This window comes from Eretmochelys imbricata, chromosome 3 (genome assembly GCF_965152235.1).
Source record: "Eretmochelys imbricata isolate rEreImb1 chromosome 3, rEreImb1.hap1, whole genome shotgun sequence".
NCBI classification, from domain to species: Eukaryota; Metazoa; Chordata; order Testudines; family Cheloniidae; genus Eretmochelys; species Eretmochelys imbricata.
Window position 1 is genome coordinate 13,821,371 of NC_135574.1, and position 19,464 is coordinate 13,840,834.

The 19,464-nt window shown below is 43.0% G+C and overlaps 1 protein-coding gene across 1 annotated transcript; it reads left to right on the forward strand.

Moving 5' to 3' along the window:
• The first annotated feature begins 166 nt into the window (after positions 1 to 166).
• Positions 167 to 14,836, forward strand: LOC144261946 (cysteine-rich venom protein-like). The gene is made up of 7 exons (XM_077811521.1): positions 167 to 226; positions 1,501 to 1,617; positions 2,214 to 2,301; positions 5,458 to 5,603; positions 10,154 to 10,248; positions 12,252 to 12,337; positions 14,709 to 14,836. The coding sequence occupies exons 1-7, from the start codon at positions 167 to 169 to the stop codon at positions 14,834 to 14,836; spliced, it is 720 nt and encodes a 239-aa protein (XP_077667647.1).
• Positions 14,837 to 19,464: the final 4,628 nt, after the last annotated feature.

Here is a 19,464-nt window from a genome sequence, read left to right on the forward strand (position 1 = left end):
TTTTTCTCTCTAGTATAAAGACCTGGTGACAAAGCCACCAACTTCTTGATTGAGAAAAACGCTAGACGTATACAGCACACGACAGCTCACTTCTATAATGTATTTAAATAAACAGAAGCTATAGACAGGAAAGAGAACTGAGCAGGTTGTTCTTCCCTTTTCAGCGATGATTCTGCTGGCTGCATTCCTGGGCCTGGCTGCTGTGCTGCAGCCGTCCAGCGGACAGGTAGGACGAGAGCTGGGTGGGAAACGTTTTTCCAACCCCATGAATATTCTGTGATTTCTGAAATTTCTTGTCCTGAAACAGGACGAAAAGTAAAAATTTCAACTATTTTTGCAAACTGAAAGAGAAAAACACATTTGGTTCAAGTCATTCGAAACATTCCACTTCAGTCATTTCAAAGCACTTCACGTTGATTTTGCCTATTTTTGGGGGTGGGGGTGAAATTTTAAACCCTGTTAAGTCCCTAAAGCAACACAAGCATTTAACGTGATTTAAGTCCTTAAAATGGCTCAAGTGTTCAAGGCAAACTAAAGGCCAGATCCTCCAAATACTTTCATGATTAACTTTACTCATATAAGTAGTCCTCCCAATGGCAATAGGATTACTCAGGTCAGGCACATTAAGAAACAATCCTAGGATTAGGACCTAAGACCTTTGGCTGAGTGAGGCTGAATGAAAAGTGAAATGACACATACGTGCAGTAATACTGACTGAGCTTAGATGTTCATAATTGGGAAAACTGAGGGTTATAATGAAAACTGTTTTGTAACCTTAGGTATGACATTCACAATCATGAAGAAATACTATAGTACACTAAAAGAAAAGGAGGACTTGTGGCACCTTACAGACTAACAAATTTATTTGAGCATAAACTTTCGTGAGCTACAGCTCACTTCATTGGATACACTAAAGAACTCAAATTGTTCACAGTATTTCCACAGATGTGAAAGAAGAATTTCAAAATGTCAAAAGCTTCGGCAAAAATTTCCAAACAGATGCTTAATAGTCACATAGCTCCATATAAGAATCTCTTTGCTATATGTCCGTGCAGTTCTTAGCACAATGGGATCCTCATCAATGACTAGGGTTCCTAGGAGCAACCACAATGTAAATAAATAAATAATTCTATGTAGTTGTTCCTGTCTTTACCAGCACTGAATATGGCCAAATATACAGTATTTAGAAGAATCTGTCAATCTAAAAAAATCCTAAGATTAGATACTAATATTAGTTTCTCAGTTCTAAATTGTGCTCACCAGGAGCACATATGAAGTAGGGTGCTAGGTAACATAAAATACAGATATCAGAATCTGACCCATAATTTATTAATTAATTATTGATTCATTCTGATTAAATTATTTTTAAAATATTTCATGAACTGATGATGTTTATAAAGACACATTACTTAGAATTGATTCCTAGCTTCACTTATAAAATATTTTTTCACTCACACAACCTATATACCAAAAAACCATTGTACTTTTTTTTTTATTTAGACATCAGGTTTTGCTTCTCTGTCAACTGACAAAGCAGATCAACAAAAGGAGATTGTTGACAAGCACAATGCCCTAAGGAGAGGGGTGATGCCAACTGCTCGCAATATGCTGAGGATGGTAAGATGCATTTTGCAAACTAATCTGTAATGTATACTAATGTTACTAGGTTTCAGAGTAGCAGCCGTGTTAGTCTGTATCCGCAAAAAGAAAAGGAGTACTTGTGGCACCTTAGAGACTAACAAATTTCTTTGAGCATAAGCTTTTGTGAGCTACAGCTCACTTCGTCGGATGCATGAAGTTACTAGAGAATTTGCAAGGGCAGAGCATTTCAGCCGGCAGAAAACATGCCATTTGAATCTTTTCCCCAATAAGATATTAGAGAACATGAGTTATCAAGGGAAGGGAGCACCTTGCGGGTGACAAATCTTGCTGCTCATGAACAACATCTCCTTTTCAAGTGAATGGAAAACCCATTAGCTCTGGTCTCCCACGTGTCTTCTGGTATGTTCTCTCTAGCTAGTCACCACGATATCTAGCCACCTAAGGTGTGTAGCTACAGAGCCCCTTCTCCTTTTACTGCCCAAATGAAAGAGAAGGAGTTGTCAAGATTTTAAACACTTTGAAAATGCAATATCCAAGTGTATGTTCTCTTCTACATTCTGCATTACTAAGAGGTGCACATCTGAACACGTAATGTTTCTCGTTTCATTAAGGAATGGAGTCCTGCAGCTGCAGAGAATGCCAAAAGTTGGGCAAATGAATGTACTTTATCCCACAGTCCTGAAAACAGAAGGACAACTAGTAAGTAAAGTGTCAGTTTGAAATGAATAATGCATAATTCAAGCAATTTTCAGATAATATAACCCCATTCATATTTAAGTGGTATTAATATTTTGCTGAATGAATAACATTTATAACAGCGGAGTGTATGGATTCATCTATTCTGCTGTGTGATATTTAGAGTTAAGCAATATTTTTTTAATATAGACTAAATTTCAACATTAAAGAAATAATGAAAAATTTCCAAGAAATTTCACAATTTTTAATTTTTGGGAAAAAAGGGAAAAATTTTCAAACGTTTTTGTTGAGATTTATTTCCTTCCAATCCCCCTCCTCTGACTCCTTATCCCTAAACAGCTCTAACAATTTGAAGAGTATTTTGTATGAAGGTAAAACACTTTTAATTGAGGTCACAGAGTGATGAACAATGCAGTTGTTACTTTGAGCTTATTCAAGACTCGACCCAAAACAAAACAATGGACATGAACACTCCTGACACATGAGAAAGTTTGAATCCAGATCCAAATTTAAGCTTTGATTCTGATCTATGTTGCACCAGTTTTACACTGGTGTAATGCCACTGACTTCCATGGAGTTACTCCTAATTTAAGAATCATTGCAAGAAAACCTATTTTCTCAATATTTTCATAACAAACACCAGGGTGGATTAAGAACATAAGCACAGCCATATTGGTTCAGACCAAAAGTCCAACAGCATGGCCAATGCCAGGTGCCCCAGAGGGAATGAACAGAACAGGCAATCATCCAGTGATCCATTCCCTGCTGCCCACTCCCAGCTTCTGGCAAACAGAGGCTAGGGACACCATCCCTGCCCATGCTGGGTAATAGCCACTGATGGACCTATCCTCCATGAATTTATCTAGTTCTTTTTTGAACCCTGTTGTAATATTGGCCTTTACAACATCCTCTGGCAAAGAATTCCACAGGTTGTCTGTGGATTGTATGAAGAAATACTTCCTTTTGTTTGTTTTAATCCTGCTGCCTATTAATTTCGTTTGGTGACCCATAGTTCTTGTGTGATGAGGAGGAGTAAATAACACTTCCTTATTTATTTTCTGCACACAAGTCATGATTTTATAGACCTCAATCATAACCCCCTCCGTCTCTTTCACAAGCTGAATAGCCCCTGTCTTATTTATCTCTCCTCTCATACAGAAGCTGTTCCATATCCCTAATCATTTTTGTTGCCCTTTTCTGAATCTTTTCCATTTCCAATATATCTTTTTTGAGATGGGGCGACCACATCTGTACGCAGTATTCAATATATGGGCATACCATGGATTTATATAGAGGCAATATGATATTTTCTGTCTTATTCTCTATCCCTTTCTTAATGGTTCCCAACATTCTGTTAGCTTTTTTGATTGCCGCTTCACATTGAGTGGATGTTTTTAGAGAACTATCCACGACTCCAAGATCTCTTTCTTAAGTGGAAACAGCTCATTTAGACCCCATCACTTTATCTGTATTGTTGGAATTTTGTTTTCCATTGTGCATTACTTTGCATTTATCAACAGTGAATTTCATCTGTCATTTTGTTGCCCTGTCACCCAGTTTTGTGAGATCCTTTTCTAGCTCTTCGCAGTCTGCCTGGGACTTAATTATCTTGAGTAGTTTTTTATCATCTGCAAATTTTGGCACCTCCCTGTTTACCCCTTTTTCCAGATCATTTATAAATATATTGAATAGGATTGGTCCCAGTGCAGACCCCTGGGGAACACAACTATTTACCTCTCTCCATTTTGAAATCTGATAATTTATTCCTACCCTTTGTTGCCTATCTTTTAACCAGTTACCAATTCATGAGAACATCTTCCCTCTTATCCCATGACAGCTTACTTTGCTTAAGAGCCTTTGGTGAGGGACCTTGTCAAAGTCTTTCTGAAAAACTAAGAACACTATATCCACTGGATCCCCCTTGTCCACATGCTTGTTGACCCCCTCAAAGAATTCTAGTAGATTGGTGAGGCATGATTTCCCTTTATAAAAACCATGTTGACTCTTCCCCAACAAATTATGTTCATCTATGTGTCTGACAATTTTGTTCTTTACTATAGTTTCAACCAGTATGCCTGGTACTGAAGTGAGGCTTACTGCCCTGTAATTCCCAGGATCACCTCTGGAGCCCTTTTTAAAAATTAGCATTACAATTAGCTATGCTCCAGTCATTCAGTACAGAAGCTGATTTAAATGATAGGTTATAGATGACAGTTAGTAGTTCTGCAATCTCACATTTGAGTTTCTTCATAACTCTTGGGTGAATACAATCTGGTCCTGGTGACTTATTACTGTTTAGTTTATCAATTTGTTCCAAAATCTCCTCCAATGACACCTCAATTTGGAACAGTTCCTCAGATTTGTCACCTAAAGAGAATGGCTCAGGTTTGGGAATCTCCCTCACATCCTCAGCCATGAAGCCTGATGCAAAGAATTCATTTAGTTTCTCCACAGTAGCCTTATCGTCCTTGAGTGCTCCTTTAGCATCTCGATTGTCCAGTGGCTCCACCAGTTGTTTAGCAGGGAAAAAATTTTGCTATAAATTTTTGAGACTTTGACTAGTTGTTCTTCAAATTCTTTTTTGGCCTTCCTAATTATATTTTTACACTTCATTTGCCAGAGTTTATGCGCCTTTCTATTTTCCTCACAAGGATTTAAACTTCCACTTTTTAAAGGATGCCTTTTTGTCTCTCACTGCTTCTTTTGCTGGGTTGTTTAGCCATTGTGTCACTTTTTTGGTTCGCTTACTATGGTTTTTAATTTGGGGTATACATTTAAGTTGAGCCTCTATTGTGGTGTCTTTAAAAAGTTTCCATTCAGCTTGTAGATTCTTAACTGTAGCTCCTTGAAATATAGACATAGTTTATGGAGGAAACCAGAAGGCTGGTCCAGTATGAGACTATTCGGGATCTGAATCTTTGAATGCTTATGAGAATCAAAGTTAACCTTTGAACCATTGGGATTTACCCAACACCATTCACTCATGACCTGGAGAGTGACTGTAGTGTGTGGATGTTTAGGAAATGAAACAAATTCTTCCCACCAGACTTTCCTAGAAATTTCTGAATCTTCTACTGGTTCTACCCACATGATGAAGCACTTGTATCTTCTTAAGCCTCTTTCATCAGCTTTTGTGAACAGTTTCCTTTTCATTTTCAGCAGTGGGCTGTGGCGAAAATCTCTACATGTCAACTGCACCCAATTCCTGGTCAGATGCAATTCAAGCCTGGTACAATGAGGTGGAAAATTTCATGTACGGCATTGGACCAACCAAACCAGGTGCAGTGATTGGCCATTATACTCAGGTAGGGACCATAGCATCACTTGTTACATTCATGTTTTAACTGATACATGTTTGACTAAATGATTATCACGGGTAGGAGAAATAACAGCTTCAATATATTTAAAGAAAATAAACACCATGAAGGATAAGAATTATTCCAACAGAGAAAAATTAAAAAAAAATAAGAATATGGAAATTGTAGACTAAATATTATGACCAACTTCCTCACAGTGAGGTCTATTAGACCAAGGGATATGGTGGAAACCCTATGGTTTGGATATTTTAAAACTAGGCTAGACCAAGCTCCTTAAGTTGTAGGGAACAATACCACATTGGCAGAGGTATAGACTCGATAACCTACTAGATTTTTTTCTTGTGGGTGTAATGTTGTTCTTGCTGTACTGATGGCAAATTAGGTTATAAGTTATTATCTTCCCTTAGCGTTCCTTCAATAACTTCTTCAGACACATACACATTCACAAATTATAAACTAATCAAGCTAATTCTCCTACAGGTTAGGAAGGAAGAATGTGTGAGAGAATTTATTTGTATTTTTTGAATATTTTGGAGGCCCTAAGTTATTACTGGAATGGGGGCGAACCTAGAGAGATAAACATCTCTAGATAAAAAGAAAAGGAGTACTTGTGGCACCTTAGAGACTAACCAATTTATTTGAGCATAAGCTTTCGTAAGCTATAGCTCACTTCAACGGATGCATTCAGTGGAAAATACAGTGGAAAGATGTATATACATAGAGAACATGAAACAATGGGTGTTACCATACACACTGTAACGAGAGTGATCACTTAAGGTGAGCTATTACCAGCAGGAGAGCGGGGGGGCGGAAACCTTTTGTAGTGATAATCAAGGTGGGCCATTTCCAGCAGTTAACAAGAACGACTGAAGAACAGTGGGAGGAGGCAAATAAACAAGGGGAAATAGTTTTACTTTGTGTAATGACTCAACCACTCCCAGTCTCTATTCAAGCCTAAGTTAATTGTATCCAATTTGAAATTAATTCCAATTCAGCAGTCTCTCATTGGAGTCTGTTTTTTAAGTCTTTTTGTTGAAGAATTGCCACTTTTAGGTCAGAAATCGAGTGACCAGAGAGATTGAAGTGTTCTCCGACTGGTTTATGAATGTTATAATTCTTGACGTCTGATTTGTGTCCATTTATTCTTTTACGTAGAGACTGTCCAGTTTGACCAATGTACATGGCAGAGGGGCATTGCTGGCACATGATGGCATATATCACATTGGTAGATGTGCAGGTGAACGAGCCTCTGATAGTGTGGCTGATGTGATTAGGCCCTATGATGGTGTCCCCTGAATAGATATGTGGACACAGTTGGCAACGGGCTTTGTTGCAAGGATAGGTTCCTGGGTTAGTGGTTCTGTTGTGTGGTGTGTGGTTGCTGGTATTTGCTTCAGGTTGGGGGGCTGTCTGTAGGCAAGGACTGGCCTGTCTCCCAAGATCTGTGAGAGTGATGGGTCGTCCTTCAGGATAGGTTGTAGATCCTTGATGATGCGTTGGAGAGGTTTTAGTTGGGCTCTGAAGGTGACGGCTAGTGGCGTTCTGTTATTTTCTTTGTTGGGCCTGTCCTGTAGTAGGTGACTTCTGGGTACTCTTCTGGCTCTGTCAATCTGTTTCTTCACTTCAGCAGGTGGGTACTGTAGTTGTAAGAACGTTTGATAGAGATCTTGCTGGTGTTTGTCTCTGTCTCAGGGGTTGGAGAAAATGCGGTTGTATCGTAGAGCTTGGCTGTAGACAATGGATCGTATGGTGTGGTCTGGATGAAAGCTGGAGGCATGTAGGTAGGAATAGCGGTCAGTAGGTTTCCAGTATAGGATGGTGTTTATGTGACCATCGCTTATTAGCACTGTAGTGTCCAGGAAGTGGATCTCTTGTGTGTACTGGTCCAGGCTGAGGTTGATGGTGGGATGGAAATTGTTGAAATCATGGTGGAATTCCTCAAGGGCTTCTTTTCCATGGGTCCAGATGATGAAGGTGTCATCAATGTAGCGCAAGTAGAGTAGGGGCATTGGGCATGAGAGCTGAGGAAGTATTTTTCTAAGTCTGCCATAAAAATGTTGGCATACTGTGGGGCCATGCGGGTACCCATAGCAGTGCCGCTGATTTGAAGGTATACATTGTCCCCAAATGTGAAATAGTTATGGGTGAGGACAAAGTCACAAAGTTCAGCCACCAGGTTTGCCGTGACATTATCGGGGATACTGTTCCTGATGGCTCGTAGTCCATCTTTGTGTGGAATGTTGGTGCAGAGGGCTTCTACATCCATAGTGGCCAGGATGGTGCTTTCAGGAAGATCACCGATGGATTGCAGTTTCCTCAGGAAGTCATTGGTGTCTCGAAGATAGCTGGGAGCGCTGGCAGCGTAGAGCCTGAGGAAGAAGTCTACATAGCCAGACAATCCTGCTGTCAGGGTGCCAATGCCTGAGATGATGGGGCGTCCAGGATTTCCAGGTTTATGGATTTTGGGTAGCAGACAGAATACCCCAGGTCGGGGTTCCAAGGGTGTGTCTGTGTGGATTTGTTCTTGTGCTTTTTCAGGAAGTTTCTTGAGCAAATGCTGTAGTTTCTTTTGGTAGCCCTCAGTGGGATCAGAGGGTAATGGCTTGTAGAAAGTGGTGTTGGAGAGCTGCCTAGCAGCCTCTTGTTCATATTCAGACCTATTCATGATGACGACAGCACTTCCTTTGTCAACCTTTTTGATTATGATGTCAGAGTTGTTTCTGAGGCTGTGGATGGCATTGTGTTCTGCACGGCTGAGGTTATGGGGCAAGTGATGCTGCTTTTCCACAATTTCAGCCCATGCACATCAGCGGAAGCACTCTATGTAGAAGTCAAGTCTGTTGTTTCGACCTTCAGGAGGAGTCCACCCAGAATCTTTCTTTTTGTAGTCTTGGTAGGAAGGTCTCTGTGGGTTACTATGTTGTTCAGAGGTGTGTTAGAAATATTCCTTGAGTTGGAGACGTCGAAAATAGGATTCTAGGTCACCACAGAACTGTATCATGTTCGTGGACCTGGAGGGGCAGAAGGAGAGGCCCCGAGATAGGAGAGATTCTTCTGCTGGGCTAAGAGTATAGTTGGATAGATTAACAATATTGCTGGGTGGGTTAAGGGAACTATTGTTGTGGCCCTTTGTGGCATGTAGTAGTTTAGATAGTTTAATGTCCTTTTTCTTTTGTAGAGAAGCAAAGTGTGTGTTGTAAATGGCTTGTCTAGTTTTTGTAAAATCCAGCCATGAGGAAGTTTGTGTGGAAGGTTGGTTTTTTATGAGAGCATCCAGTTTTGAGAGCTCATTTTTAATCTTTCCCTGTTTGCTCTAGAGGATGTTGATCAGGTGGTTCTGCAGTTTCTTTGAGAGCGTGCGGCACAACCTGTCAGCATAGTCTATGTGGTATGTAGATTGTAATGGATTTTTTACCTTCAGTCCTTTTGGTATGATGTCCATCTGTTTGCATTTGGAAAGGAAGATGATGTCTGTCTGTATCTGTATGAGTTTTTTCATGAAGTTGATAGATTTCCACTCCATACGGATAAATTCAGTGCCTTGCATAATGACAGGTTTCAGAATAGCAGCCATGTTAGTCTGTATTCGCAAAAAGAAAAGGAGTACTTGTGGCACCTTAGAGACTAACAAATTTATTTGAGCATAAGCTTTCGTGAGCTACAGCTCACTTCATCGGGTGCATTCAGTGGAAAATACAGTGGGGAGATTTATATACATAGAGAACATGAAACAATGGGTGCTACCATACACACTGTAAGGAGAGTGATCACTTAAGATGAGCTATTACCAGTAGGAGATCGGGGGGTTCTTTCCCCCCTCTTCCTCCCCCCCACTCTCCTGCTGTAGATAGCTCATCTTAAGTGATCACTCTCCTTACAGTGTGTATGGTAGCACCCGTTGTTTCATGTTCTCTATGTATATAAATCTCCCCACTGTATTTTCCACTGAATGCACCCGATGAAGTGAGCTGTAGCTCACGAAAGCTTATGCTCAAATAAATTTGTTAGTCTCTAAGGTGCCACAAGTACTCCTTTTCTTTTTGCGAATACAGACTAACATGGCTGCTATTCTGAAACCCATCTCTAGATAGGTTTACAAACCCTGTAGAATCGGATTGTCTTAGATTGCCTGCCCTGAAGGGGCCATTATGACCATCTAGTCTCACCAGCTGTGGGTAACACTGACCAGATATTTTTATCTAGTGAATCCTGAATCTTGCCCAACAGTCTGTGGCTGAACCAGAGTATGTGTTGTTTGTATGTATATGTCTTGATTTAAATATTCCAGGTGACTGAGAATCTACCATGTTGCTTGTGTTTCATTCCCATTACATCCTATAAAGGGTGAATAAGACCATACGAAAACTACTTGCTTGTTTCTGGTTTCTCTCCTACAAGATGTGACTTATATTCTGCCACACTGTGTAATAAAATAATGTGCCCAAATCCAGCTTCATTCAAAACCTTTTAAAATGTATATTTGATATTAAAAATATAGTCTTTCACATTCACTCACGTAGTTACTCTTCTGTCTCCAGGTAGTTTGGTACAAGTCTTACCAGATTGGCTGTGCAGTTGCCTTTTGTCCTGAGAGCGAATACAAATACTTTTATGTTTGCCATTACTGCCCTGCGTATGTATTAACTATAGATTTAATTGATTATTGGAATTCCTTCGTGTTTTAATTAATTAAAATGACCCAGGAAACTTGAAGCTACATTGCAGATTGCATCATAATTTTTAGTGGGTTTATGGTCGGAGTGGCAATTCAGTCATAATGGTGTGCAGAAGCATACGTGCAAATTACATTCTAAAATAAAACAACTCATAAAACCCTTAATAATTTCTCAGTGAGGTCTGCTCTGCTTAAAAAATCTAAGCATTCTTTTCTAACTGCTTAGTAAGTGAGAAATACGAGCATCTTCTTTTTATCCAATAACTGCAAGAAGCTTTTCCTGGGGCATGTTATCCAATAACTGCCTCCTGCACAGGAGCGGATTTACCATGAAACAAACTGTGCGGTGGCAGGGGGTCCCCCAAATGCAGGACAAATATCTTACAATCTGCCCCCGAGTCCCGCCTGGTGGTGCAGCAGGGCTCAGGCAGGCAGGCTGCCAGCATGCCATGGCCCGCGGCCCCACGCCGCTCCCGGAAACGGCCAGCTGCTGGAACATCTCTGCACGCCCCTGACGGGGGGGAGGTGGCTCCGCGCACAGCCCCCACCCCAGGCAGCGCACGGAGACCCGCTGTCCCCCACCCCACCCAAGGGGTGTGCAGAGACCTGCCAGCAGCAACGCAGTATGGCTAAGGCGGCTCCCTGCCTGCTCTGCCTCGTTCCCTCCACACTGCTTCACTCCTGGAAGCAGCCAGCATGTCCCTGCAGCCCCTGGAGGGGGTGGGAGGTGTCTCCACGCGCTGCCCCCACCCTGAGCGCTGACTCCGCAGTTCCCATTGGCAGGGAATCGCTAGGAGCTGCTGCCGGGGGGGGCAGGGGTGCCGGTCACTTTGGGAGCCACACCACCCAAGAGAAGCACTGCCCCCCTGCCCCTCCCACACCCCAACACCCTGCCCCAGCCCAGAGCCTTCACCCAAACTTCCTCCCAGACCCCACACTCCTCCTCTCCTCCCATACCCCAATCCCCTGCCCCACCCCAGAGCCCAACCCCTCACCTCCCACACCCAAACTCTCTCCCAGAGTCTGCACCCCACACCCCCTCCTGCATCCCAACCCCCAGCCCAGAGCCTGCACTGCGCACCCCTTACCCCTTCTCACACTCCAACCCCCTGCCCCAGCCCAGAGCCCACATCCAGCACCCAAACTTCCTCCCAGAGCCGTACCCCTGCACCCCCTCCTGTACCCCAACCCTCTGCCCCACTCAAGGTACCTCACTTTATTTTCATTTACTTCCCATTACTTATACTACAGGAGGAGGATGAAAAAAAAGAATGAAAAGTGTGGGGGGGGAGCTAAGAGAGAATGTTATTTTTCTTGGCTGAGTCTCGAGGGGAGCCCCCCCACCCCAAAATGAAGTGCGCCCAGGGCCCCACTAACTCTAAATCCGCCACTGCCCGCAGCATTCATTGTACCTGCCTCTGAAGTAGCAGCGCTGGTCGCTGCGAGCCCTCTGATCAGGATGGCACATGAACACTTGCAAGTATTGTAAGCAATCGATCGTTAACGATAAAGCCAAGGGGTGAGAGTTTCAAAGAAATGCAGGGGGTTTGGCTATACATCTTTGATTCATATTAAGAGTTACACTTTGACATTTGAAATTGTGATTTGATACACACCAGACTAAGGGTGTGTCTACCCTGCAATGGCACCTGTGCTAGTTTTATTCTAGCTCGCTTGCAAAAGTAATAGTAAGCGTGCATCAAAACAGACATCAGCCCAGGCTGGATAAGCCTGCCTGACCCCTCTAGGCACAGGCTCACTTGAGCAGCCTGTGCCCAAGCCTGCCCCGTGACGTCTTCACTGATTTGCAGCCTGGTAGCAGGATTAGAGCTTGTGAGGGGATGTCTGCACAACCTGCTAATCACACCCATTCCTGCAATGTAAATGTCCCCTGGGTGTAAATGAAGATGTGTGTTGTAGACTGGCTTTACATTTTATGCTGTTTAATTTTACCTTTTCAGGGGGAATATCAATTCCTTAAAAACACCTTACGAATCAGGAGCCGCGTGTGGAGATTGCCCCAATGCTTGTAACAATGGACTATGCAGTAAGTTTTAGCAATTTGAAGTATTAATAAGTGACAACTTTGCCACTGCAAAACAATGTTTAATTCCCTTGGCGGGAAGACTTTGGGAAATTATCAATTCAAAAACCATGGCTCCAGAGCCAGACTGCAATGCCCTTACACACGCTTATTGCTAAAAGAAAAGGAGTACTTGTGGCACCTTAGAGACTAACCTTTTCTTTTTGCGAATACAGACTAAAACGGCTGCTACTCTGAAACAGCTCATTGCTAAGCATGCCATGTTTGAAAATGAGCATGTGTCGGGGCTTGTGTAAGGGCTTCTGATGGGGGACTGGTATGTCTGGGGAATGTCATCGTGTCATCATGTCCCCCTCAAGAGAGAAGACTGAGGGGGACATAGTCTGCAAAGATGTGCAATTTTGTTATAAAGGAGATGGCGATCAATTGTTTTGCACATCCCTCCAGGGTAGGACAAGAACTAATTGGCTTAGTTTACAGTAAGGGAGATTTAGATATCAGGAAAAGCTTTCTAACTATAAGGATAGTTAAGCACAGGAACAGGTTGGAATTCCCATCATTGGAAGTTTGTTTGTTTTTAAGACTAGGCTAGATTAACTTGTCAGGGATGGCCTAGGAATATTTATTTCTGCCTCAGCATTGGAGCAGATGACCTCTCAAGGTCCATTCCGGCCCTGCATTTCTGTGATTCTGTACTGAATAGGACTTCATACCATTAGCCTGATTTATTATTTGTATTGCGATAGCACTTAAGAGCCACTGTCATGGACCAGGACTCCATTGTGATAGGCACTACATAAATAGATAATGACTATTCCAACTGAAATCAGTGAGACAACTTGTGGAGTACGCTGCTGCTTAATATGAGCCAGGAGATCACCATTAACTCTGCCTCTTCCCCACCCCCCACCCACCCCCAAAAAAAGAAAGAAAGAAAAAGGAGCTTTTGAAAACATTTAAAATATTTAACACCTACAATGGCAAGAGCAAGTTCCCACCAGGGTTTTAGATCAAATTAGTTGTCCAGTCCAAGTGGAGTAATGGCAATTTCCTACTTCTCATTCTGGGTAATAACCTTTGAGCCCCAGTGTGGAACTTTTACTCACCATGGTGAGCTTTTACTCATGCAAGTAGCTCCGTTGGCTTCAGTGGGACTGAGTAAGTGCTCCTCCACCTGAGTGAGCATTGCACATTCTAGCCCTGGGTGTTTTATATACTAGACCCTTTGCCCGTGAGCAACAAGTTCCTTCTAAGCTTGCCGTGGTGCCTCTCTAACGACAGCAAAGCTGCCTCGTGGTGTGCGAGAACAAGCTGGCTGAATGACCGAGTCTCTAGTCTGTTATGTCTCCTCATATGCCTCCCCAGGCAGAGAGAGGCGGCTCTCATCCCCCTCTCTCATATGGTAGACTGTCAGGGCCTTTTGCTAACAACCAAAGCCACTTGGATTTGTACTGCTGAGTGTATAGAAAAACCTGCAGTGGATTTTGCAGTTGTAACTTCCAAGACACACATATGGACAGATGGTGGAACTCCTGGAGGTGCTGCACCTGAGGCAGGCTCAATAGTCCTGGGAGTAAAGGGACAGTATGGCTGCTGTCCCCCTGTGAAATGATGCAGACAGCACACCCCACTGAATGTGCACAGAGGAGAATGGGGCCATTGCTCTGCCCTCCATTCAGCTCCTCTACTCATTTTGGGGTGACTAGCACCATCACACTGAGTCACTGAATTCCCGAAAGATGGAACTTACCCATGTGCAGAGGGTCATCACAAACCCGATGCCCCATTAAGGACCCACGAGTTGCTATTTTCATGGGCTAAGTTGGACTGTAATGTGGCACTGCACTTGCACTGACCGTCAACACAGGGATGGATTTCACCCTGAGCTCAAAGTGAGATTGTGCCAAGCCCCGGGGCAAACGTGCAAGGGAAGTAGGACAGTTCCTTATGACATCTTCCTCCTGGATGACTGGGCCGATATATTGATACAGTCCACAGAATACACTAGGTTTGCAAATCTGGATAACTCATTCCTGGGACAAAAATGCTACTGGGAAATAAAGGACAGAGAACAGATCCTGTCTTTTTAAAATGAAACCAGCCTCCAAACCTGACTTCTCCTTATTGTAATGGTATTGTAATAAGCTGTATTAAAGCAAAAAACATTGTTCCACCTAATAAAATGCCTTGAATTAAGTAAACAATATTTCTGTGGCCAGTTAGACTTTTAGAACCTTACTGGGGAATAAGTAAAACTGTGCTGAAAAAAATACAGTGAAAAATGTTTATTTTGTCAAAATATGCTTTAACAAGAGGAAAAACAGCCTACACTGTTTCCTTTAATATCTAATCTCATGATGTGTTTCATTTTCAGCCAATCCTTGTACGTATGAGGACACATACTCAAACTGTCCTGATTTAGCAAAGAACTATGGATGTGAACACTCCATGATCAAGAAATACTGTCTTGCCTCCTGCCATTGCGCCACTGAAATAAAATAACAGCCTCGGATTCCGCCCTTCATGGAAATTCTTCTTTTTAATGAAAGCACCTTTTAGAAAATCAGGGTCCCATCTTGCAGCCCTCATGTGTGTAGTCCTAGTGACTTCAATAGGGCTACTCATCTGAGTGTAGGATCTTGCCATTCAATTTAGGTTCTTATCCTACTTTAATTCTTTGTTTTAAAATGTTGTAGATTTTTCTTCTTTGCTTGAAATTCAGCATCTGACATGCTAGACTTATATCATATTCAATGACTGAGATTTCTTCTCCATCAATAGCAACTACACTCTCTACAAAATACTATTTAAAGTACTATCTATCTAAAGATCAGTTCCTGCCAAGATATACATGTATAGTCCTTATTCTGTAAGTAATCCCATTGATACAATGGGCCAGACATAGAATCATAGAATCATAGAATATCAGGGTTGGAAGGGACCTCAGGAGGTCATCTAGTCCAACCCCCTGCTCAAAAGCAGGACCCATCCCCACTTAAATCATCCCAGCCAGGGCTTTGTCAAGCCTGACCTTAAAAACTTCCAAGGAAGGAGATTCCACCACCTCCCTAGGCAACGCATTCCAGTGTTTCACCACCCTCCTAGTGAAAAAGTTTTTCCTAATATCCAACCTAAACCTCCCCCACTGCAACTTGAGACCATTACTCCTTGTCCTGTCCTCTTCCACCACTGAGAATACATCTCCATCTTCATTCATGTGGAGAGTCACCTTACTGCACAAGCATTCCCGCTAGTTGCAACAGGAATACAAGGGTTGTAAGGTCTTAATCAATGGGAGTAAGGGTAGCAGAACTGTTCCCACTAAAAGTACCGAGGGCTGGATTCTGCCACACTTGATCACATGGAGTAGTACCTTACTCTGCAAATAAACCTGTGGACTGCATTGCAAGGAGGACATCAGAATTTGGTTCACTTAGATTAATTGGACTACTCCTAGTATAAGATACTACCCAGCATGAATAAGAGTGCCAAAATCTGACCCTCAGTGAAAAAGGGCTGTTGGAACAATGGCATCAATAAGTCTATTCTTGAAAGTAATTACCACACAAGGAAGGAAGGATTATGAGATAGGGAAATGTTCTTCTAATAACAAATAGAGAGCTGTCACCTGAGTTACTTTTAAATTGTCATTTCTGTATTACTCATTACATTACTCGTTCAATATTGCACAATTTGTTTTGGCTTTTATTACTTTTGCTTCATGTAAAATACTGTTTCACCAGGTTCCCTGGAGTGTAAGTCTTTATCACAATTCTTTGTCCGTATAGCCTTGGTGCTGCAATCAGTGTTTGACTGATATTCCTAGAAACACTGCAGAAGATCTGTAACACACAGTTATATTTTGAAGAGGTGAAGTTTCTCGGGTAGAAAAAGTCAAAGAACGTAGACATCAGAGAAGCAATTCTAGTCCAAGTAACAACAAATAGACAAAAAGTTCTGCGGCTCACAAAGGGCCAAGTCGAATGAGTAAAGATTATTCATGTAAGGAGGTGGAATTTCACTAAGAATGAATTTGCCCTTCTCTCTCCTTCTTACATTCAGTCTGGCATCCGGTTTCCTCCCACCTCACTATCACAGAGAGGGAGTGTTATAGATAATACACAACAACTGTCTCTGAGCTTTGGGAAAGAGCTGTTGCATTGGGCATTCAGCAGAGAGTGGATAACAATGAACCCACAGTTCCCATAGCATCCCTTTAGTTCTCCATAACACGACTTCTCCTTTAGGCACTCTGCCATGCAGGGCACCTCTATAGCTTTAAAGGCCCTGATTCACCAGAGTACTTAGGCAGACGTTGAACTTTAAGTGCAAGCTTATGTAAGCAAATGCTTGCAGTTGAGCACATGATTAAGTGTTTTGCTGAATCAGGGCCAAAAGCATGAGTAGTGAATAAACCATTCATTCATTTTACACCTGCCAAAAAAGTATTACATACGGATATGAAGAACATCCAAAGTTACAATTAATACAGTTTAGAAGGGATATTAAACCTTGTGCTTCAGGGATAAGCTAAATTCCAACTATGAGAGACAAGAATGAGAGCTAATGTGGGAAAAAGGGGATTGCAGGGTTCTTACACCTTCCTCTGGATTAGCTGGTACTGGGCACTCTCGGAGACAGGATACTGAATTAGATGGACCCCTGGTCTGGTCCAGTTTGGCACTCCCTAGGCTACCCATTGCACAAGTGATACCATATATGGAATGTGACTTCCTCTCTAAAACCTTATGCTGGCTTGTTGGCTCCTGTCTCAAAATACAGTTGTCGTCAGATGTTGGCAGCATGTGCGTGTGTTTTCTCTGCGTGCTGTCCTGGTTCTGCACAGATAGTTGGCACAGCAGACCTTGATCGATCCGCCTGTTACCCGCACAAAATTCTCTTGTAATTCACACATTCAAGGGCACCCACCTTTACCCAGTTCCTAGGGCTCAAGGCGTAACCCTCTTAATTTAGGCACCATCACCCTTTCCCAGTTCATAGGGCTCCGGGCAAAAAGCACCTAACTTTACCCCTCCATGGGCTCTGGGCTCTACTCCTCTGTGGCCTCCGGGCAAACACCCTTTCCCTGTGGACTCAGAGCAAATACCCTTTCCCTGTGGACTCAGGACTTAATCTTTTGCAGGTTTACGGGGTCTTTTACCAGTGAAAGAGCCTTACACAGTAATATACTACATAACCTCTATTTATTAACAATCACCAAAAACAGAATGCACACTCTACACATTCAGTGCTCTCCACTCCCAATAAGACAGATGAACTTTTCTTGATGGCCAGTCAGGATCAGGTCCATCTGGGGGACTCCAGTTTCTGCACGGTGTCATTGGCAGAGTGTTGTGGTCTGGCAGCTCTGATCTTTGGGGCTGTGTACTGGAGCTGGTTACCAAAGAACTTCCTTTTGAACCCCAGTTTATATAGTGAAATTTGAGTTCTGCTTTGCTATACCTTAACCAATCATTATACTGAAACCTATCTAACCAATCCTAACATAGTGTAACAAAATTCTTTAACCGATTATATCCCACTACTCTAATTAACTTACACCTAGCAAAATTAATTATACAGCAGACAGACACAATTAAAGAACCAGACAGAGACTATACAGGTAAACAATAGGGAAGTGGGGACCATAATGACAAAACAATAAAGAAACGAGGATTTCACAACCACAACTATTGATACATGATTTCTTGACAGACAGCATGCTATCAAACTAAGTTTTCTTTAAACATCTTAAGATCTATTTCTTCATCTGGTGATAGTGGGTGCCATTAGGATGAGGTCTCCTTCTTAACAGCCTGATATTATATTATTTTACTGTAATTTAGATGGAATGTGAGGATATGACTTCCTGCTTCCTAGCTACTGGCTGCTGCTTGGCTGCTCTTTTAATCTGGCTGCAGATGAAGGCCTTAGGCCTTACAATATGGCCGCAGACAAAGGCCTTATCCTTACACGCCCAATAAAACCACAGACCCGATTTAGTAGCGAAGGCAACCAGCCAGGTTTATTGTTAACGAAGCAAGGACCTAGTATCCCTTAGTCTCTACAGGACCACTAACATATGTATGCCTGTCACAATGGACCAGCTCAGTCAGTGGTGGGACTTTCCACTGCCTCCTAGCCTGGCCAAAGACACTTCCCGAGACTCCATTTTATACACCAATACAAACAAGTTATGTATTGCCCCTCTTACATGGGTAGTTACCACCCTCTACTATGTACATGTGGGTTCAAGCAAAACATCTCTATCCATCACACCGTCCTCCTAACCTTATCTTTAGGTCAGCATGTTCCTGTTATCTTTGGGGAATGTGTCTGCACCATACTTGGATATCAGGGTGTTCTGGTACCACTCTTCTGGAATGTGTTTGCATAAGTGTCCTATGCCTAGTACTGTGTGTGTTTTTGCAATACCAGCCCTGTTCTTGCCAGGCTCTGTGAGCTTGCAAGCCGGCATGTTTTATGGCAGGGCCTGCCTTCTGCTTACAGCCTGACTTTTGCTAACTTCACTTTATATCAGCAAAGCTTGACCACTACTTTAGTTCGGGCCTTAGGCCTCACACTGGGCTTCTCATACACAGGGGCAGTGAGTTTTATGGGTCTATTGTGCCCGGGCTCCAGCAAATTCAGGGCCCCAGGGGCACAGCTCCACCAATGTTCGGGGTCTCTCCCCCGGACCCACCTGCCGCCCCCCCATGCGCCTCCCCCAAGCGTCCCTGCCGGCCCTGGGATGGCTGCCCCTGCAGCTCCGCACTGTGCTCCCTCACCAGCCGCTGCCAACTACAAGGGAGCAGTGCCCAGGGCAGGCTGAGGCGGCTACCAGGGCCGGCCTTTAACCAGGTGATAAGGGCAGTTGCCCAGGGTGATGTGCTGATGGGGGCACATTTGATACATCCCACATGATCTTACCTGCAGCCAGCCAGCTGGGCTTAAGGACGGGAAGTGCTCCTGCCAGCCTAGCCAGGGTCAGGGTGGGAGAGAAAAAAAATCACACATCCAAGCTGTAGCTTGAGGTACTCACTCTCAGGTAACTCCTCTGGTGGGAGCAGCAGCAGGGACGGGTGCCCGGGGGGATGCTCCCCACTCTCCCAGGACAGAGGGCCCCCTGT